The sequence below is a fragment of the Ylistrum balloti genome, unplaced genomic scaffold (genome assembly GCF_031769215.1).
Source record: "Ylistrum balloti isolate Yb309-2 unplaced genomic scaffold, AGI_CSIRO_Ybal_v1 Utg369806, whole genome shotgun sequence".
Lineage (NCBI taxonomy): Eukaryota > Metazoa > Mollusca > Bivalvia > Pectinida > Pectinidae > Ylistrum > Ylistrum balloti.
Window position 1 is genome coordinate 178,530 of NW_026781981.1, and position 21,973 is coordinate 200,502.

A 21,973-nucleotide genomic window follows, 5' to 3' on the forward strand; every position below is an offset into this window, starting at 1 on the left:
TTTTTCAGAAGTTTGTTGATTTATAAATACGTGATTTATATTAATATATAATTTTTAACTTACAATATAATGAAATAAGAACGAATGAAGTGATTACATTACTGTGTGTTTAATCACGGACTTATATACACATAAGTGTATATAAGTCCGTGGTTTAATAATGTGCGAGCTATTTTAACTGTATAAATTTTGTTTGAAATTATGCATCCTCGTTACTGCACAAACTGACGCTTCTAACCAAGAAATACGTTGTGTTACCTTTTCACAAAATGAGACATCAATTAAATTAAACAGTTGCTATGTTTTCTAGTTATTTCATAATAAAGTATTTCGTAACAAACATGTTAAAAGGTGTGTAACTTAGTGAGGCTGACGTATGTCACATGACCTAATTGCGAAATATATAGCGTGGTTATTGACCAATCCGCGCAGAGCAAACTATTAACTCCGAATCCAAATAAACACAGAATACTGAGGAGGAAAGTGGGCTGGTCTCCAATTTTGGAGATTTCGCTTCAAAATGGGGTTTGAAACATGTGGTCCGAACGAAGTGATGGTTGTTTCGGGTAAGTACAATATATTTCTTAATTACATTTCTTTTAAAATTGGGTTGCATCTACGATCTCGGTCAAATTCTAGTTCCGAGTCGTAACATCTTAGTCCGGAAGATTGATCCTAAAAATTATCATAAATATGATAATATCTATCATATTTCCAAGCTTTCGTTTGTTCTATAATTCTGTTCGATGTTTAAGAAAGCTTAGTGTTATGATAATGTTAGTATTGATAAAAGCTTATTACATTAAAATGCATTGGTTCTGCGGAAATATGACTACATCTCCGACCTCCGGCCGGATCGTTTGCAATTCCTGTACAAATGGCTGCAGCTGACCCCTTGGGACTGGGTAGCGTTCGCACGAAATGGGCACACATATTATCGAGTGCACAGACAAATGCACGCTCGTATCCCACGGACAATAGTTGCGAAACGAACTTTAACATTGTAGACGATCAAAGATGAAACGGTCGCCCGCCGTGAATGAGAAACATAATCACTCATGCGTGAGATAAATTGTTTGGGAGTTGGCTTCGGCCATGCCTAACATTCCTAGTATACATCTCTTCACATATGTGCTGAAATCTTTAAGAAAGTGGGCATTTCTGACTTTAGAAGAGATTACGTTAAGATCCTTCTGGTACATAGTGCAGATGTCGCCATATATATTTGATTAGAACTGGTGCACTTATCCTTTCAATCACTGGGCAGTTTGCTTTAAGGCTATGTGGAGTGATGTTTTTGTTTCTCAGTGGAGATCATGTTACATTGTACTACAATAAAGGCCTATATCAGAAACATTCCAGCATAAAAGCTGACAGTGAACAAATGAAGATCTACATGTAAGATTCCATTTCAGTGATAGACTCCTAGAATGATGGACGGATATCTCTGCCATGTTATGGATTAAGATTAAGCTGATGATGTTGCAATTACTGTAGATTAAGATTTTACAATATAGTGGTAGTAAATATCCAAACCTCAAATTCAATTTTTATCTATTTCGCAGTTAAGTTATGTTCCTTTTTATCTTTGTTTCCGCATAACTTTAAGTAACACAGATAACACTCACATGTTGATTTTTTCATTTCGTTGTTTGATTTAGATTTTGGAAAAAAAAATCTGATGTTTATATTGTTTTAATGATTATACAATTACTTAATAAAGGTTTAATGACCTTGGACCATGAACATATTAGGTGGTTAAGTTATTTAAGGCCATATAGATGGTTCACTGTTATAATATGACTTGTTGTTTTTCACAGGATGCTGCCATTCCAGGTCCCTGTTTATCCCTGGTGGGCGTGTCTTTGTATGGCCTGTTATACAACACTTACAAAGGTCAGTGTCACATCCTGCACCTGCCTCTTTTGTTATTATATATATATAGAATATAGGGTATATTCTGTAATATATTGAATTTCGGTAATTTATTGAATCACTCTTACAAATGCTCAATAGGATTCCTAAACTCATTATGAACATTTTGTAATGAAAAAGGTGGATATAAATAAGTATATGAATCTTGCATGAAATTACCAGTAAGGATTAAATTGAGCGATGAAGATTGATATTTGTAGACTACACAGATTGCAAGCATTATTTCCTTTGAATTATCAGATGATATGACTGATCATGACAAAATGAGTGTAAAATGACAGTGTATTTGTATAATGTTACACTACTGTATAGAATAGTAATAACAGCAGGGGTAGAAATTATGTCTAGGATAAAATGTTTTCTGATTCTAATTATAGTCAATAATTGATTTAACAGCGAGTGACATTCTGGCAAATTCCATGAAATGTGCCAGAACAGCATCTTGCTGTTATTTTGACCTTAATATAAAACATAAAATATTTCATCAAAATAAAATTACAAACAACATTTGAGGTAATAACTTATGTTGGTTACAGAGTAAATTCAGTAACAGTGTAAACATAGATGGCCAAAAGCAGTATTGTGACATCACATTACTATGGAACCTGTTACATTATTAGAATGTTTTTCTAGTTCTGTTGTCACAGAATAGCAAATGTTAAAAAACCTGTTAGAATGTGTCAACCACTTAACTATAATTTTTAGTCATTTTTGCTTATTAACATCCTTATGTTGAATACAAGAGTAAAAAAATGATAGAAAACAATGTTGTTTTTTAACATGAATTTACGTGTAATATGTATAAGTGCATTTTGTTTTATTGAATAATGTAAAACCTGACATATTGTGGCAAAGATATTTGATTTATGGTGTTAATACTTTATGTAGTATAAGTTGATATAGTTTCCAAGAATTGGGTTATTAAGATCAGATAGACTCTGTAGAATTTATTCATTACATATTTCTAGTCTTGTTATACACAATATGAGTAAACATGTAAATGGATAGGTAGATAAGAACATTTTTTTTTCAATTTTTAATAATTTTCAAATATTTTGCGATCATTTTATAGAGCTTTGCTTTGTTTTCTAAATTACTAGAAGTCATGAACATTTATCTTTAATAACAATTTTACATTTCGAAATTCCATTTGACTTTATTATGTGAGATTTTGATAAAATGAGTCAATTATGCTTGAATACAGGATGTTTATAATTGATGTTTTTCTGTCTCCTGAAATTGCTTAGAATGGCCCTGTGTACCTTGACCCTGGCAATAGAGAGCCCCATGGTATACACCAAAGAAGGTGTGGCCATATCAGTCACTGGTATTGCACAAGTAAGTGCAGTTAGCAGTTGTCTGCCCTTGGTTATCATCCCATTGTTAGACACTTGCTTACCTTTAGCATGAGTAGCAGCATATACAGCAGGGGTGTAAAAATCATGTCAAAATGAAATCCAGATTATATTATTAGACAGCCAGCTGGTGGCTATAGCTGGCAGATTTCATGTTTGGCCTTGTAAATATGAAGCCACTAGCGGTTTTGTATTATCATATAGAGTAATATTCATATTCAGCTGCCAACAAGATGACAAATCTATTTACACCTCTTCAGCTCCATAAATATTGTGTCAGTGTTTTATTTTTACAGTCTTATTTGAATTTGTTCCTTTATTTTAATTATAACTGATGTTTAGTTGTGTGGCAGTTTGATAATTTTGAACAGGTTTGGTGGTGTTTTTTTTTTTTCATTAATGAAAGAAATCTTATAATAAATCATATACCTGGAGATCAGTCCATTAGCCTTTTCAGTAAAAAACGCCACAACTCCTACTCAACATCAGCTTTTTGTTTCAGTTGCTGCATATATATCTTTTGTTTTGTGATTTCGGCAGTATTTGTTTTGATGTATATGGCTAAGTGTTGAGGGTTTATTTCAGACTGACCTTAAACACCATGGATATCCAGGTAGATAGTTCCAATGTATACACACAGCTCGGTGTAGCTATTTCTGTGACAGGAATCGCACAGGTAAGCCAGCTCTAGTTTAATTAATGAACTGCTATATTTACTCTCGAACGAGAAATCTAGAAATTTCATCAGTGCTCTCTTTTCAATTTTGCTTTCTCTTTTCTCTAGAAACTGAGATGTCCCATCTGTAATTAGATTTGAAACGGTATATGTTAGGGTATTTGAAATAAATTAGGTGAATTTAAAATAAAAAATACTTTTAAAAATACCCCTTTTAACAACTTTAAACCACAAACATTCATCTGCTTCCTTTGAAGTTACATTAAAAAGTACACAGTAGTTATCAATAAAACGGTATTGATACAGTAATTTGAAACAAATTTGTTGTTGTGTCTGAAATGCAGTCAGTGATATCGGTATTGCTGCTGTGTCCATATTGCTGCAAATTCAGCAGTTAGATATAATGGAGTTATATGTTATAGAAATTTGATAGATTGTGTTGGATTGGTATCCACTGAAACATTCATCTCTATGTACACCATACATAAACAAATACCAAGGGAACAGACCGTAGCCTAGAAACCACTACTGATAGTAAACCTGTGTAACTACTATTACTGTACGTTGTCTGACCTCTATAAAAGATCCTTACTGCTTGAATTACAAATAAACTAACACATAAACTACACAGTGTATCCCTTCATTGCTATCTGAATTGGCCCCAATAATACATAGTAGGTATAGACAGCTCAATGCATGTTTTTGGTTTTTAGCATTTCTATTTTTTACGTTGGTACCATTTCAGTTGACCTTTCTTTCTAGTTCTATATTAAGACTCTAAGGCATGTTATATATAAACCCTAGTTATGGCTGCCAGCATGTATATGTGTCCATATAATCTACACTAACGATTGCAAATCTCACCAAGAAAAAATTATATAGGTCTATATTATTACAGAACTTTTACCCAGTACTAACTAGAGTTGGAGTATTTTGTGTCCTGTAATCACATTTAGAGGCTGTGTAAGTTATGAGACATACATACTAGTTGAAAATGTGTGTGTCCTGATGTACATTTGTACACACACTCAGTACTTAGACTTACATTAATGTTTATATAACAGATTGTAAAAGGGACTGGAGATTAATCATTTACTATCTTATGCCCTAGTTGAAGTCTCTGACTGCCTCATAAAGACTTGTATAACTTCCTTTATTGACAAATAGAAAAGCTGAACTAATTTTGTATTGTTTAGGTACTAGTGTTGATATATGTATGATTATTTCATACAAAAAAAAAAAAAAAAAAGGAAGGAAGGAAGCCAAAGAGATTATTACCATGGATACAGGTTACTGTTAGACGCTTGATAAGGGGCAGGGTGATATTTGTAAAATGTACACAGAAATCAGTGTTGCTCCAGTAAATGTAGAAGTTCACATTCTGCATGTGCCAAAGGACTGCTGTCAATACAGTTATGTATATCAATGCCTGTGATGCTTTTTCTATAGAGCCTGCTTAGCTGAGAAATGCTGTCAAATGTAATATTGATCTGTTATTCAGTCATTAGGCTGTGTACAGTTTTTGCTATGTATTGCGGTACAAACTCGTTCGATACTCAGAAAGATGAAGCCTGCAATTGTATTCATAGAAAAAGAAGCTATTTTTTCAATAATAATGATTTGAAATGTTTTTATATCATTAAATAGTAGATGTGTATATTTTAACAGTCATATGTCACTGGAAGTGAGACTTCATTATGGGTACCTAAAGAGATACTGTAATGGTGCATCAGGGATGTGATTATCTTCTCTTAAACCAATCATTATCAGAAAGCTTACTGTATGAATCATCTGACAGTGGTTACAACTCTTGTTACTAGTTCACTAACTACTGTATTTTGCCTTAAAGTTATGTGGTTGTAGGATCTTCTTGGTTCCTAGTTGTGAGTATTTGCCTTCAAGAATGATTAATTAGAAAAAAACAAGAGAGCTATAATAGATGGCTTTTTCATATAAAATGACAGTTTAAGTTACAGGAAGTTATCATTGTCTCTCAGAGAGTGATTGAAGGCTCTCTTTCCAAGTGTAATTAGACGAGGGCTACTGAATCTGGATCAGAGAAATACGAGGGCCTACAAAAGGAACTGGTCATCTTGAATTTAGAGAGTCAAAGTTTAATAATGATACATTGTATTTTATAGAAAGTAAAGGAAGAATCTTTCTCATGTTTCAGATGTAAGTCCAAATGAATATAATGGTCACCATTTTTCCATATAAATTTTAGGACTGATTCGAAACCAAGATGGCTGTTTTGTCATTGAAAGGACCATGTTTATCAACACTGTTACCTTTACTCAGTAGTTTACAAACGGATTGATTCCAGATTTTATATGCATGTGTTTCTTGGCCTCATCATTTGGCATACTGATGTTATGAATTGATAAAAAGTGGACGAAAGATGGTCTTCTTTAACTTTTGAGTTTGTTACCAGATAAAATTTGCTATTTCTCAGAAACTAGTTCTATTGGGATCTTAAAATTTCATATATATATGAACTGAGAGTCGTTTGTGTTCTATGCTGTTAACGTTTACTACATGTATGTGATTGGAGTCATGACGACATCTAGCAAGAAATTTTGGAACTACTACTGTTTTCGTTCATGAAAATTTCATTAAGATATCTCACATTTGACTAATCAAAATGCTGTGTGTTAGGACACTGCAGTAGCCAGCTCCGGTCTGGACCAGAGAAATAATCATTATCTCAAGATTGAAATTGTCAATATGCCCATACTTTTTTAAAAATTATATCTACATTTTTTGATCACAGAAAAAAATGTCTGATAGAATTTTCACCAAGAAAATGAAGAGGAGAAAAAGAGCCATTTGCAAAGATCTATTGATTATGGGTATCAAGCTGCTTTAGGTATCTCTCGTATCAGAATCTAATATAAAAGTTGGTAATCACATCCCTGAATGTGTATGGGACCAAGTGTAGCAGTAACACAATCTCTTGTATAAATAATAGATGATACGTATTTTGAGTACACACATAAGTATAAAGGTGTAGAAATGTATTGCATTTTCTAGTCTATGTGTTTTTATTATACATGCTTTCAGGAATATATTTGTTAATGGTGACTCCTAACTTTGTAGGTAAAAATTCAGGGCTCCAGTAAAGACATGTTGGAGTCTGCCTGCGAACTTTTCTTGGGAAAGCCAGAATCTGAGATCCGTAAGGTGGCTCAGGAAACCCTAGAAGGTCACCAGAGAGCTATTATGGGAAATATGACTGTAGAGGTACTTACTCGTCAGCTTGTAAACTATCTAATTGTATCAGGACCTGTATATTGTTAATCACTTTGATTTAGTGAATAATTTATTTTGGGAACTTAGCTTTTCAGACATACTTGTGAATACATGATTTTGCGAATGCTGATCTAGAAGTGACTTAAAATTTGTAATTGGTGAGCTGCTCGAGCATAGATTCTGTGCTCAAGCAGACTGTTTAATAATTCGCCAAAATCATATAAAATAATACAAATGTCAAATATAAACATTGAATATAACTTTGACTGGAAGTCCTTTCAAACTTTTTTGAAAATTTCATGCTTGAGCATGAGAATGGTTTCATGAATACGGGCCCTGGATTCTGTAAGACTCTGATATCATTAACAGAATCAACATTGGTGCCATCCAGAGTTATTTACATACAAACAATAGAGAGAGGTTTTAACTCCTGATTGTTTCTCTTTGTGTATTTCGTGTACGAAAACAAATCCCTCTTGAAATATCAGTGATTTACAGTATACTTGTCAAATATTCAGCAGGTCTTACCTTAACCTAAGAACAGGGTATATTCAGGATCAAAATCCTGCCACTGAGCTTATTGTTTAATATTTGAAATGTTCAAAAAAGATTAAGAAGGAAGAAAGGTGAAAAGGAAAAAAAATAGCAATCATTTATATACCTTAGAATCGCAAAATATAAAAGGTTTATTTTGAAATTTTATCAGTGTATAAATAGACATTTACCTTTTTACCAGTATGTATTGTTCTTGGTTTTGGATCAAATTGCCACTATTTGCTTTTGGTAAATAGGAAATCTACAAGGACCGTAAGAAGTTCTCCAAAGCTGTGTTCGAGGTAGCTTCCTCTGACCTGGTCAACATGGGAATCTGTGTCGTGAGTTACACACTAAAGGACATTCGTGACGATGAGGTAAATACTACAGTGTCCCAGAGAAGACAATACTGTGAATAAAAGTGTATTCAGATCTCTCAGCAACACTTTCATGGTGTCATCACAGGACAGTCTGGATGTCCTGGGTGTCATCACAGGACAGTCAAGATTTCCGGGGTGTAACCACAGGCCAGTCTGGATGTCCGGGGTGTCATCACAAGACAGTCTGGATGTCCTGGGTGTCATCACAGGACAGTCTGGATGTCCTGGGTGTCATCACAGGGCAGTCAAGATGTCCTGGGTGTCATCACAGAACAGTCTGGATGTCCTGGGTGTCATCACAGGGCAGTCAAGATGTCCTGCTGGGTGTCATCACAGGACAGTCAAGATGTCCTGGGTGTCATCACAGGGCAGAAAAGATGTCCTGCTGGGTGTCATCACAGGACAGTCTGGATGTCCTGGGTGTCATCACAGGGCAGTCAAGATGTCCTGCTGGGTGTCATCACAGGACAGTCTGGATGTCCTGGGTGTCATCACAGGGCAGTCAAGATGTCCTGCTGGGTGTCATCACAGGACAGTCAAGATGTCCTGGGTGTTATCACAGGACAGTCCTGATGTCCTGGGTGTCATCACAGGGCAGTCAAGATGTCCTGGGTGTCATCACAGGACAGTCAAGATGTCCTGGGTGTCATCACAGGACAGTCTGGATGTCCTGGGTGTCATCACAGGACAGTCTGGATGTCCTGGGTGTCATCACAGGACAGTCTGGATGTCCTGGGTGTCATCACAGGACAGTCAAGATGTCCTGGGTGTCATCACAGGACAGTCAAGATGGCCTGGGTGTCATCTCAGTAGAGATCTGACTGTTTTTTTAGCTATGACTGATATATGAAAGTCAGATAATTTACATGGCCAAGGAATTCAAAATATGAATTTTTTTCTGTTTTTGGCATAGAAAAACTGTGAATTTTAAATGTCATATGCTTTATAAAAAATATGCATAGAACTGTCACAATATCAAACCCTCAAGAACAGATGGAAATACATAGTTAAAATTTGAATACACTATATGTTCAGATTCAATCTTAATAAAAAAGGAGCTGAAGGTCTTTAAAGATATTGTGACAGATCTAAGGCTGAGGCAATTTCACAACTCACTGCTCCTATATATTGTCAAAAATTATATCGAACAAGGATTCATACTGCATGTACACTGCCTTACTTTAGGAAATACTAAATGTGACATAGTCAACAAGCTATTGTGGTTGTTTTATTCATAACTTCATGATATTTCAGATAAAGCTGACAGCATTTCCAAACATTCACAATTCTCTTATTGGACTGATCATGTATTGATCTTAAAAGATGTTTGATATGATCGACAAAGTTTTGTTTATTGGTCTCTTTTTGAACTTGTGTGGAAAAAAAATCATTGATAATAACCAAATTACTGTGAAATAATGTAATGTATTGTTATATAAAGTCCATATTCTGAAGTAATTGTGTTTGATTGTGAAGCCAATGTTCTAGAGTAGAACTTGTCTTGTATACACCAATCTGACAAATATTTTCTCTTTCTGTGCTGGGTACGGTCTGAATATTCAATGAATGTCAGATCCATCGATACTTCATTTGAAACATCTTTGTTTACTATATAGCATCTACAGATTGTGTTGGACAAATATCCGTTTTCTGATTCTAATTGATCCAGTTTTCATGTTACTATGCAAATACAAGTGTAAATTTAAGTCAATATCTGCATCAATGTCATTGTCACAGCATTTCATTTTGGATTAGGAAAAAGGAAAGTCATAAAATTTCAATATTTATTGAAGTGGTCGAAATAGATATCTGTATTTGTGGCACATTTAGACACAAAACTTGTTTCTGATGTGGTGTTTTTACAAGACAGATTTCATATCTAGATTTTATTATTACAAGTTCATTTATGTGCATGTTTTTATATTTTTACTTTATTAATATTTTTGGATACACTGTTTTGTAGGACTCATGCTTACTCTGTTTTATATGACTCATTCATACACTGTTTTTATGACTCATTCATACAGTTTTGTATGACTCATGCTTATTCTATTTTGTATGACTCATACAGTTTTGTATGACTCATGCTTACTCAGTTTTGTATGACTCATTCATACAGTTTTGTATGACTCATACCTACTCGTTTTATATGACTCATACTTACTGTTTTGTATGACTCATTCATACACTGTTTTGTATGACTCATTCATACAGTTTTGTATGACTCATACCTACTCGTTTTATATGACTCATACTTACTGTTTTGTATGACTCATTCATACACTGTTTTGTATGACTCATTCATACAGTTTTGTATGACTCATGCTTACTGTTTTATATGACTCATACTTACTGTTTTGTATGACTCATTCATACACTGTTCTGTTTAACTCATTAATACATTGATTTGTAGGATTCATTCATACACTGTTTTGTATAACCTAATAGAAAATATCAAGACCGTACAGATTAATGCTGTGTTCAATCAGCTCAGCTCACTAAGATTTGTAAGATAGTATAAATTTGTGATACTGTACCTGAAAAGATATAGAAAGGATAAAAAGTTCACTTCTGATTTTCTACAAATTGTTTCATTATCATTTTCTCCACACAAAGTCCAGGGAAAATGAAAGTAAATAAATACTATTTCTTAAACATAGTGAATTATTGAAGCCATGATAAGGTAAGTGTGTAGCTCAGATCTGCCCTGGCAGTTACTTCTGACTTTTTGGCCTTTTTATTTCATTGATCCTTGTTTCATTGTTAATTTCTAAACTTGAAGTAATACATATGATAAAACGTGACATATGAAATATCAGTATTACTTGTTATTATAATGCTTGTATATGTGTTAGCATGCCATGTCATTTTTTCAGGGCTACCTAAGGTCATTGGGTATGAAGCGTACGTCTGAGGTAAAACGTGACGCCAGAATTGGAGAGGCAGAAGCGAGGAGAGATGCTGGTATTAAGGTGACTGATAACAAATAACTGTTACTTTATTACAGCTTAGGACAGGCCTGCAGAGTGAGAGATGAAAGGATTTACATGCTGGAAATCCACTATAAAAGATATGTGATCCTTTCCTTAAAATTAAGACATTTTTTTCTTAGGGTTACTTGAAGTCTTTGGGCATGGCCAGGACAGCCCAAGTTAAACGTGACGCTCGTATTGGTGAAGCCGAGGCGCGAAGAGATGCTGGAATCAAGGTGACAGATCACGCTGGTTCTAAATGGATGTTTACTATCAGTTCAACACTTGTCCGCTATATAAAGTTTTGCATGGTTGTTGTAGTCTGTTCCCATACATGGGCTTTATACTGTAGGACCCAGTATGTCTTCCTCTCTTGATAAATCTAGTCTGTTGTAATCTGCTGCTTGCTTTCCTTTGTATGGAAATGCGTGCAAAATCCAGTTTATTAGATATAGAAGCAAAGTTTAGAGAGGGTGAAGAATATAGTGTCAGAACAATTAAAATAGAAAATAAAACTAAAGTTCGAATTCATAGACATTTTCAGGAGGTGTTTTGATGTATGTGTTGTTTCTGCAGTGGTTTTCATCTTAGTTTTGTAAAACAAAACTATTTGATATATTTTAACGTTCAGCTTTTATGGATGCATATAGTCTTTGTACAAAATTAAATGCCCTTAATACAAACTTACTGTCCAAATCTTGTATGAATACATATGTAGTTCCTCCTTTTTTAAAATTTTTTTAGAAACTCCACAAATGTAGTCATAACACACAGAACCAGTGCCGTTGTGCTTCCTGTTCTATTCCTTCTACTTTCATGACAGTTATCTCCCTTCTGCTAATGTTACAAACCATTATTTTGTGGTCGGGTGGCGCAGTGGTAACGCACGCGCCTTTCACCTAGTTGTCTGGGGTTTGACTCCTGGAGAGGACGTGAAAAGGTAATGGTCACCTGCCGGACCATGTCGGTTTTCCCCAGGTACTCTGGTTTCCTCCCTTCACGCGTTAACATCCGGGCCAAGAAGAGTGATTAGTATAAGTTGAAATAACTTGTTTCGCAATTGTTGTGATAATAATTTATAATTTTAATAATAAAGTTTATAGTTTTTTTGTTTCATATAAATAAATATATTCATGCCTTTCATGAGGGATGAGGTGGTATTACATTTAATAAGTTGATGGCTTATACATTCAATTTTGGTATGAACAGGATTGAATGCTGTACAGCATAAAATGAATGGTGATATTTCATTGGATAAACAGCTTGATGTGAAATCTTTTTTTTTTTTAATTGAATTCCATTTAGAAAGAAAATTCATCTTTTCATCAATATTCCATGTTTACATTTTGCAAGTACAAGGATGGCTATATTAAATATTAAAACGTAATTAAATATTGCTTGATCTAAAAAGTCTGGAAGCTTTGTATGATAAATTGTTCTTAGCATGTAGATTATGATTGGGAGATCTGTTAACTTTTTAGACTTTGTCTCCATGTGTGCATTGCTATTGCTTATTTATGCATAGATAGAATTACTTCAATTTACAAACTTTTTGACGAGACAGTTAGAATGTACATTGTTGTAGCAAGCAGAAAATAGATAATGTTATTATAATGTAATACACATACGTAAATGGCATGTGATTTTGTAAAAGAATTCTACGAAGAACAGATACAAGCCTTAGTGTCAGAAATCAAGCTGTCTGTCTTACATCAGCTATTACATCATTATATTAGAGGAAGATGATGGAGACATACATACACCACTCCATAGGTCACAAAAGGCCTAATGGACTGGAAAGAAGCTGTAGGGTCTAAAGAAACAGATATTGTGTATTACTAGAGTTATTGTTGATCACAATGTCCAAATGTAAAGACTAGCCTCAGTATATCTCATTATTTAGAAGTTTTTTTAATATTGGTAGCTTTATTTCAAGTTCGATGACAGATTGGTATTCTGTTTCTATTAATTTTGAATCAATTTGGAGTAAATGTTATACACAGTTGCTTGGCAATGGCTAAGTGTTCTGGAGCTGCTATAGGTGACAGTAGTTATATATGACAAGTGTTGAACTGAAAAAAATGGTTTGTGTGTCTATGTACTGTATCTTTACTAACAATGTATTAACATAAGAGTGAAGCACTGATTAATTGTGTGACTAGTAATTGTGACATATACTGCTGATGTGTGTTTAAATCTGGAAACATTCCCCAGTTACTACTTTGTTTATCTGGAAACATTCCCCAGTTACATCTTTGTTTATCTAGAAACATTCCCCAGTTACATCTTTGTTTATCTGGAAACATTCCCTAATCACATCTTTGTTTCTTTGTTTATCTGGAAACTTTCCCTAATTACACCTTTGTTTATCTGGAAACATTACCCAGTTACATCTTTGTTTATCTGGAAACATTCCCCAGTTACATCTTTGTTTATCTGGAAACATTCCCCAGTTACATCTTTGTTTATCTGGAAACATTCCCCAGTTACATCTTTGTTTATCTGGAAACATTCCCTAATCACATCTTTGTTTATCTGGAAACATTCCCAAGTTACATCTTTGTTTATCTGGAAACATTCCATGTATGACGTTCCTCAAGTAGGTCTAATTCTGGTGACATTCCCCAGGTACATAGGTCTAATTCTGGTGACATTCCCCAGGTACATAGGTCTAATTCTGGTGGCATTCCCCAGGTACATAGGTCTAATTCTGGTGGCATTCCCCAGGTACATAGGTCTAATTCTGGTGGCATTCCCCAGTTACATAGGTCTAATTCTGGTGACATTCCCCAGTTACATAGGTCTAATTCTGGTGACATTCCCCAGGTACATAGGTCTAATTCTGGTGACCGTCCCCAGCTACATAGGTCTAATTCTGGTGACATTCCCCAGCTACATAGGTCTAATTCTGGTGACATTCCCCAGGTACATAGGTCTAATTCTGGTGACATTCCCCAGCTACATAGGTCTAATTCTGGTGACCGTCCCCAGTTACATAGGTCTAATTCTGGTGACATTCCCCAGGTACATAGGTCTAATTCTGGTGACATTCATCTAATTCTGGTTCCCCAGCTACATAGGTCTAATTCTGGTGGCATTCCCCAGGTACATAGGTCTAATTCTGGTAGGTCTAATTCTTTCCCAGGTACATAGGTCTAATTCTGGTGGCATTCCCCAGTTACATAGGTCTAATTCTGGTGGCATTCCCCAGTTACATAGGTCTAATTCTGGTGACATTCCCCAGCTACATAGGTCTAATTCTGGTGACATTCCCCAGGTACATAGGTCTAATTCTGGTGACATTCCCCAGGTACATAGGTCTAATTCTGGTGACATTCCCCAGTTACATAGGTCTAATTCTGGTGACATTTCCCAGCTACATAGGTCTAATTCTGGTGACATTCCCCAGCTACATAGGTCTAATTCTGGTGACATTCCCCAGGTACATAGGTCTAATTCTGGTGACATTCCCCAGCTACATAGGTCTAATTCTGGTGACATTCCCCAGCTACATAGGTCTAATTCTGGTGACATTCCCCAGCTACATAGGTCTAATTCTGGTGACATTCCCCAGGTACATAGGTCTAATTCTGGTGACATTCCCCAGCTACATAGGTCTAATTCTGGTGACATTCCCCAGGTACATAGGTCTAATTCTGGTGACATTCCCCAGGTACATAGGTCTAATTCTGGTGACATTCCCCAGCTACATAGGTCTAATTCTGGTGACATTCCCCAGGTACATAGGTCTAATTCTGGTGACATTCCCCAGGTACATAGGTCTAATTCTGGTGACATTCCCCAGGTACATAGGTCTAATTCTGGTGGCATTCCCCAGGTACATAGGTCTAATTCTGGTGACATTCCCCAGGTACATAGGTCTAATTCTGGTGGCATTCCCCAGGTACATAGGTCTAATTCTGGTGGCATTCCCCAGGTACATAGGTCTAATTCTGGTGACATTCCCCAGGTACATAGGTCTAATTCTGGTGACATTCCCCAGCTACATAGGTCTAATTCTGGTGACATTCCCCAGCTACATAGGTCTAATTCTGGTGACCGTCCCCAGCTACATAGGTCTAATTCTGATAACACTCCAAGGTTACATGCATTAAAGATTTGGCGACATCCCCTAGTTACATGTGACCTTCTAATTATATATCCTGGATTTGTACATCTTTGAGCAAGCTACACCTGTATGTAGTTATGGTTCCCAGGTATATTTTTAGGTCTTGTTTTTTTTCTTTTTCATGTGTTCCAGCTTCTGACATACCTAGCTCTTCATATTTATCTTTGCTTATCCTAGTTACTAGTTTCCCATTTAAATGTTGTCTGTAATCAAAATGTCTTTCTGAGTCTTCATCACTTTACTAATCATTTTAACTGTATAGAAAATCATCATCATATCTTATCATATCATACCTTCTTGTTAAATTTTGAGTTATGTATAGCATCAAGGGTTTTTATATTTAAATGTAAGTTGTTGGTATCTTTAGGAAAATATCTTATAATCTCAGAATACCATTGCAAGAACATCCAGATCCTTGACAGAACAAAACTGTGGAAAGGAAAGGGAAAAAACTGTTTATAAGCCTGCTTTAGGAGAGAAGAAATAATTGTGACAAATATCATTTTCAGTGTTGCTGGTTGTCCATCTGTTTTTTTCCTTGCTGACTACAAATTTTTGTATTAAAAAACATCAGTATTCTAGCTTATGTGAAGTCATTATAGGATCAATAACTATGTCAGTTTGTAAATAGAAACATTGAAAAATAGAGTACATTTTCAAATTTATGCTCAATTTTATATAATGATGAATAAAAGTTTACATATTCAATGCTTGCAAAGTCATTTTGGATTGAATTCTGCCTGCTGATATGTCTTGCCTGTATAGAGAGCCGCTTTGTGCTCAGAAGTCTCTGTATTTTCTATGGTGATAATCTACCCGTGCCTGTTTCTGGTTGTCTTATTTGACTTTTTATTTCCTGGCATTTGAAGCATAGCATTATATATGTATTAGATATTTTTTTGTTGTATTCAGAACAAAATGATCAATATACTGTTATCAGAATATTTAATGCCATATTGATTTAATTATTTCATTAATCAAAGTGAAAATGTTCTCTCAGATCTGTCAACAGTGTAAATGAATATTGTTAAGAAGTAAATGACCTTGAAAATGATAATTTTGACTACCAGATTCCTATACAATGTCCTGTGACTTTGTTAAATGGTTGTAATATACTCGATGTCTTTACATCAACTCTACAGGAAGCTATGGCTGAGGAGCGCAGAATGGCTGCCAGATACGCAAACGATGTTGAGATTGCTAAGGCCAAACGTGACTTTGAGCTGAAGCAGGCTGCCTACAACATGGAGATTCAGACCACCAAGGCCCAGTCTGATCTTGCTTATGACTTACAGGTAGGTGATTAGACTTTACAGATAAATGGTGTTACAAGGTAGGTGGTATAAGATGTGTGACCAGTTTACAGGTTAATCAACATTAGTATTTTCATGCTTGCTGTATATTCTAAAACATAAGAGATAATACTGATATTCAGATGAGGGTTTGATATAGCCAGGGCAAAGTAAGGAAATATTCACATTGATGCCTTTGGAAGAGAACATGAGAAATACGATCGTGTGTTCCCTGAATTGTTCCAGTCTTTGATCATATCATTAATCTGAAGTATAGGTTGTAATCTTTATTTATCAGTTCAGTCATTTTGTGTTTACTCAGGCTGCTAAGACAAAGCAGAGAATCAAGAACGAACAGATGCAGGTCAAAGTTGTGGAGAGGACCCAACAGATTCAGCTGCAGGACCAGGAAATCTTGCGTCGTGAACGTGAACTTGAGGCCCAGGTACGCAAACCTGCTGAGGCCGAGAGGTACAGACTGGAGAAAATCGCTGAGGCTGACAGGTGAGGCATATATTTACCATCCTTCTTCTACCTGTTTCTGAATCAAATATTTGTTCTCAGCTGTTTTAGTAGTTCAGGTACTTATGGTAATATGTTACAGATAAAAAATTGATTGGGAGATCAAATATTGATTGGCAACTCTAACATGCTTTAATGAAGTATGTGTTGATCGAAAGTTGTCATAGCTAGTAGTGTTAATCGAATCACACACGAAACAAAGAAGCTGTTAATGTAAAAGCTCACCATTTAGGTGTTGTTAAATCCCTTTTTCAGTGTATTGTATGTTAATTATGGAATGGTACCTTGATTTCATCATAACACAAGATGCAAGATCTTAGTTTTTCCCCCAAAAATATTTTCATCTTTAGTGAAATTAGATTATTGCAAATTTTGTATTATCATCATGATCATTTAATTAAACCTTAGTTAATTGTATTTAACTAATTTTACATCAGGATCAAGATCACCCTCGAGGCTGAGGCAGAGGCTGAATCAATCAGGGTAAGTCATCATCACTAAGGTGTATCATTTACTTAGAGAAAATAATCACTTAATGATTTTAGGGTTTTCTTGTTTTTATTTAAGCTTTTTTTAAAGACTGTCAATTGTGCAAATGATGTACAGTAATTTGAAAATGTCATTATTCACTATTTTAAAACACTTTAATGATAAACAAGAGAAATTTACATAAGTTTTCCACAAATAGAATGAGAAATTATGTAGAATGACCTGAATGGTTTTAACAGGTGAAGGGTGAGGCTGAAGCTTTCGCTATTGAAGCCCGTGCCAAGGCTGAGGCAGAACAGATGGCCAAGAAGGCTGATGCCTGGAAGGACTACCAGGACTCTGCCATGATTGACATGATCCTGGAGACTATGCCCAAGGTAAGATACGAGTTGTATAAATCTCTGTAGGTTGGACGGGTATATAAATTGCTAGGTAGGAATTTCATACATATCTTAGATATAACATGAATGGGATGAGCACTATGATAATTACATCTAGATTGCAATAGTACACCTGAGGATGACTGAAACAGCAACAAGAGTAGAAGATGTACATTGTGGATGTAGCATTCATAGCAGGTAAACAGACCATTACAAGGCTGGATCTTATATGTCAGCTTTAAAGGCCTTAAAATGTTAATTAAATTACGAAATAAGAATTTACCAACAGCTTGCTTCTGAAATATTGAATAAATGACAAATTGTGTTTGCCAACAGCTTGCTGCTGAAGTAGCCGCTCCTCTAACCAACACCAAGAAGGTGACAATGGTTTCCAGCGGTAAGGGAGATATTGGTGCCTCTAAGCTGACTGGAGAGGTTCTTACCATCATGGAGAAACTTCCATTGGTAGTGGAGAATTTGACTGGCATCAGTATCTCAAAGGTATCTATTCTGGTAGTAGCATCATAACAAAGAACAGAAGCAATTCTGTAGCTACTTTTTCTTAATTTTGCTAAAACACATATAAAAATATCTATAAGTCATTTTGATCCGAGATTGTATGAAAATGAGTTTAATTTGATATCAGCTGTTGAGTATTGTGTGTCTGTTTTGAAATCTTTATGTAATACTTAATCTCCTGAGGAACTTCAATGTCAGTTTTTCTTATTGAGTGTATATTTCTCAAGTCTTCTTCATTCTTCATGTATTGTATATAACATAACACTACGTGACCTCTTGTTTGAAAATCACATTTCTAATCCCATATTAGAAGGCCCTAAAACAATTTTCTTTATGGATTATCAGCATCTTGTTAGTCTGAAATGTTACCATCTCTGTAATAATCAAAGTATTTCAAGCAGCTCTAACTAAATTTTATATTTTCTTTTTAGAACATCAAAGCTGCAACCCGTCGATAGATGGAGGATGACTTCCCCACGTTTTGCTTTAGTAACATTAATCAACTAGAGATGTGCGGGTCCTAATGTTCATGAGACACAGGTCTCTGTACACGTACTCAAACAAATGACTGATGTGCAAGTTATCACATGTGCATCTCTGTACATATGTAGATTTTATATCTGTGAAGTCAAAACAAAACTTACATTTCTTTAATCCTGTCAGCTGCGATTGTGTTGTCCATGGTAACGTTGTATACTAGTTACGGTAATGCCGTCAGTAAATATGTTATACACAGGTAAGTGACAGCTCATTAAGAACAGGTAGCAAGCAGTACATAATTATAATTTGATTGACAGAAATGATTAAACACATGAGTGTTGCCATGGACACTTGTGTAAGTACTGAGTGTTTCAACTCGCGTGTTTCCTCGCAGGTACATGTGATTTTTAGAAAGACATGCAACGTGCTCAAAAGTTTAACAACTATAGTGTTTTGTTAAAGATATATACAACTGACCCCTGATTGTAATGCATACCCTAATTCATCTCCATTTAGGATCCTCATCAATTCATCAGATAAACGTGCTGTTTTAAACTGCTTGTAGCCTGTCTGATGAGTACGTTGCCTACATTCTCCCTTTTGTGTATCCATCGTTACCGCCGGCAGTTATTTGTGTTACACATGGACAGCCAATCGTATAGAACGGTAGCTATTTATGTGTATAACTGTGGCCCAATACTCATATCACCTTAATCAGGATCTTGACGGGTGTACCCAAGCAATGTGTAGATCTGCAATCATAGAGAGACTTAATCCACTTGCAAAAATATCTGTTATCCTACATGCCTAATTCAGCTATCAAATTTGATTACCTATTTCCGTTTATATATAACTATACTTCTTGTCCGTCTTATTACCCAGTTATTTAAGCAGTGTTGAAGCTGTTGATCTGATCAGCAGTGGTTTTGAGCTTTGTTGTTTTCTACAACAGCATTGGTAGGACGAGTAACAGACCACTGAATCTTTCGCAGTTTTAAAATGTTTTGAGTGAAGAAAATGAAAACATTAAAAGAAAGTGTATCACCGTTATTGTTTGCCGGGAAATTCTATTGAGTATTTGTTCTGAGCAATAGAAGTCATGTTCGAGACTACCCAAGCTGTTCATAAATCATTTCTGCTACACAGATTTACACGTTTATTGTTAATATGGTCAAAATGGATTTGTTTTATTCTTTTTTTTTCAAGATTGCAGTTATGACAGAATTTAAATTGTGTCTTAAAGAGCTGAGTCCGTGGAGATGAGTTGAAATCATCACACTCGAGCCATTCCTTTTTAAAAGACATAACAGTATGAATGTATGTTTTGATACTGGACATTCAGTACTTATCTCATGAATATGATTTTAATTTACAACATAACAAACTATTTACTCAAGTGGAACCATCTTGTGTTACTGATATAGATCATACTTATTTAAAATAATATTTAGCATAATAAGGAGTCAAGTAAGAGACTACTGGACAGGGGAAAAAAATTCATTTTGACCATAGAAGCATATCAGGTGTAGAGATTTGCCCGTGGATTTCGTCTCACTAGCCACTCAATCAGGGGTCATTTGAATATGTGATCATTCATCTATGGAATTAAATAAATTGCTTTTTCACTCCTTGATCAATTAATTCTCCTTGCATATCTTGTTTTAAGTGTATTTAGCAATTTATTCAGTATTTATTAAGTTTACTTCAGTTCAAAATATCCAAATGGTCAATTTCGGAAATATTCCCAATTAATATTATAAAGATGTATTATTGTAGATAAAAGTCTTGTACAAAACGCAATACTTAAGATATACCTTTTATCATTTTAATCCCCATCATTTTACCTCATCGTGAGATTGTTGTTTTCTTTGTAGATTGTGGTATATAGTATATATGTAGGCCTTTTGACTTCCACAAGCCTCTGAAGACGGAGATAGGAGAGGGTTGTGTAAGGCAGAAGGAATTGTTTTTAACTTTGTGCCCTATTGACTGTTAAAACTAAGAGATTTTGAAAGGATTGTTACAAATACACCCTAGCTATTATTACCCAGTACATTAGAAAGATTTAGAAAATAATGATTAAGTGAAAGATTGCTTTAGAAATCTTAACATTTGAAATAGCCAGTTTTCACAATTCATCCAAAAATAGTCTTTTATTATGATAAGTATCCTACTTCTGGAAGAAAGCTTACAGACAGTGTGTTGGTGTAGGAAGGATTGGCTGTGTTTAAGGATGGTATGTTTATTCTCTCTCAGGGTCACTTCTTATTAAACTTATAATTTGTAGGGCATTTTGTAACAATGTTAACGGTCATGTAGTACTGAATAATCAACAAAGGCTGATCTATGCCTTTCAGTTTCCCGATTTTAGATTTTCACCATATTCATCCAACATTTTTATTTGCAAAAGCAAGTTTGCCTCTAGTGAAAGATTTTTAGCAATCATCAGAAACACTCCATTTGAAAGACCATGAAACTGCACCTGGTTATTGTTAAATATTTTGTTTGAGATCATTATTGAATGCTGATGACTAAAGTCAATGCTTCAATCCAAATTGGACCATTCTACTGATGATGAGGCCTTAATTCTTTAAAACACTTGTGATCTCGAGTGATATGAAACAGTATCTCTTCAGCTATAACATGTCCACTGACTTGTTGCATGTTTGTGATGTTGTAGTTATCTTAATCATATCTTTGTATCAACTACCATTTGTAATCTTTGGAATATAATAAAAAAAAAATGTTGTATTTACATTTGTTTGTGTTTAATTATCAGTAATACAAGTGGTGTGACCCCTCTAACTTTGCCAGGTCCTGTACTGGTACTAGGAGTTATTTTTACTGTCCATTCAGTTGTTAATTTTCCAAACAAGTATTCATTTGGCTAGCACTGTATCTTTGTTAGAATGAACTATGGATTGATCACAGTATTTCTCTATGGTTTGCAGTGGAACATGTACTTTGCTATATATTGGACATTTTCACCCTCCAGGGCCCCAAGGACAAATTCAATAAGGAATCTAATGCCATTTTTATATATAAGGAGTGCAATCTACAA

The 21,973-nt window shown here is 35.0% G+C and overlaps 1 protein-coding gene across 2 annotated transcripts; it reads left to right on the plus strand.

Annotated features, from left to right (window-relative positions):
- The first annotated feature begins 461 nt into the window (after positions 1 to 461).
- On the plus strand, positions 462 to 21,663 carry LOC132544698 (flotillin-1-like). 2 transcript variants are annotated; one of them, XM_060208333.1, is made up of 12 exons: positions 462 to 566; positions 1,821 to 1,896; positions 3,876 to 3,966; positions 7,063 to 7,206; positions 8,007 to 8,126; positions 11,006 to 11,101; positions 16,373 to 16,525; positions 16,845 to 17,026; positions 17,482 to 17,527; positions 17,773 to 17,910; positions 18,250 to 18,414; positions 18,864 to 21,663. In XM_060208333.1, exons 1-12 carry the CDS (start codon positions 521 to 523, stop codon positions 18,888 to 18,890), a joined length of 1,284 nt encoding a protein of 427 aa, XP_060064316.1. In that variant the 5' UTR covers positions 462 to 520; the 3' UTR covers positions 18,891 to 21,663. The 2 variants fall into 2 exon arrangements, with proteins under 2 accessions (XP_060064316.1, XP_060064315.1); XM_060208332.1 differs by lacking the exon at positions 11,006 to 11,101 and adding an exon at positions 11,242 to 11,337.
- The last annotated feature ends 310 nt before the right edge of the window (positions 21,664 to 21,973 follow it).

Bases quoted from the DNA above. Each gene is read 5' to 3' on its own strand.
- LOC132544698 (XM_060208333.1), top strand. From the start codon at position 521: ATGGGGTTTGAAACATGTGGTCCGAACGAAGTGATGGTTGTTTCGG. The intron at 8,127-11,005 runs GTAAATACTACA...TCATTTTTTCAG, and splicing joins AGGACATTCGTGACGATGAG to GGCTACCTAAGGTCATTGGG. The intron at 17,528-17,772 runs GTAAGTCATCAT...TGGTTTTAACAG, and splicing joins CAGAGGCTGAATCAATCAGG to GTGAAGGGTGAGGCTGAAGC.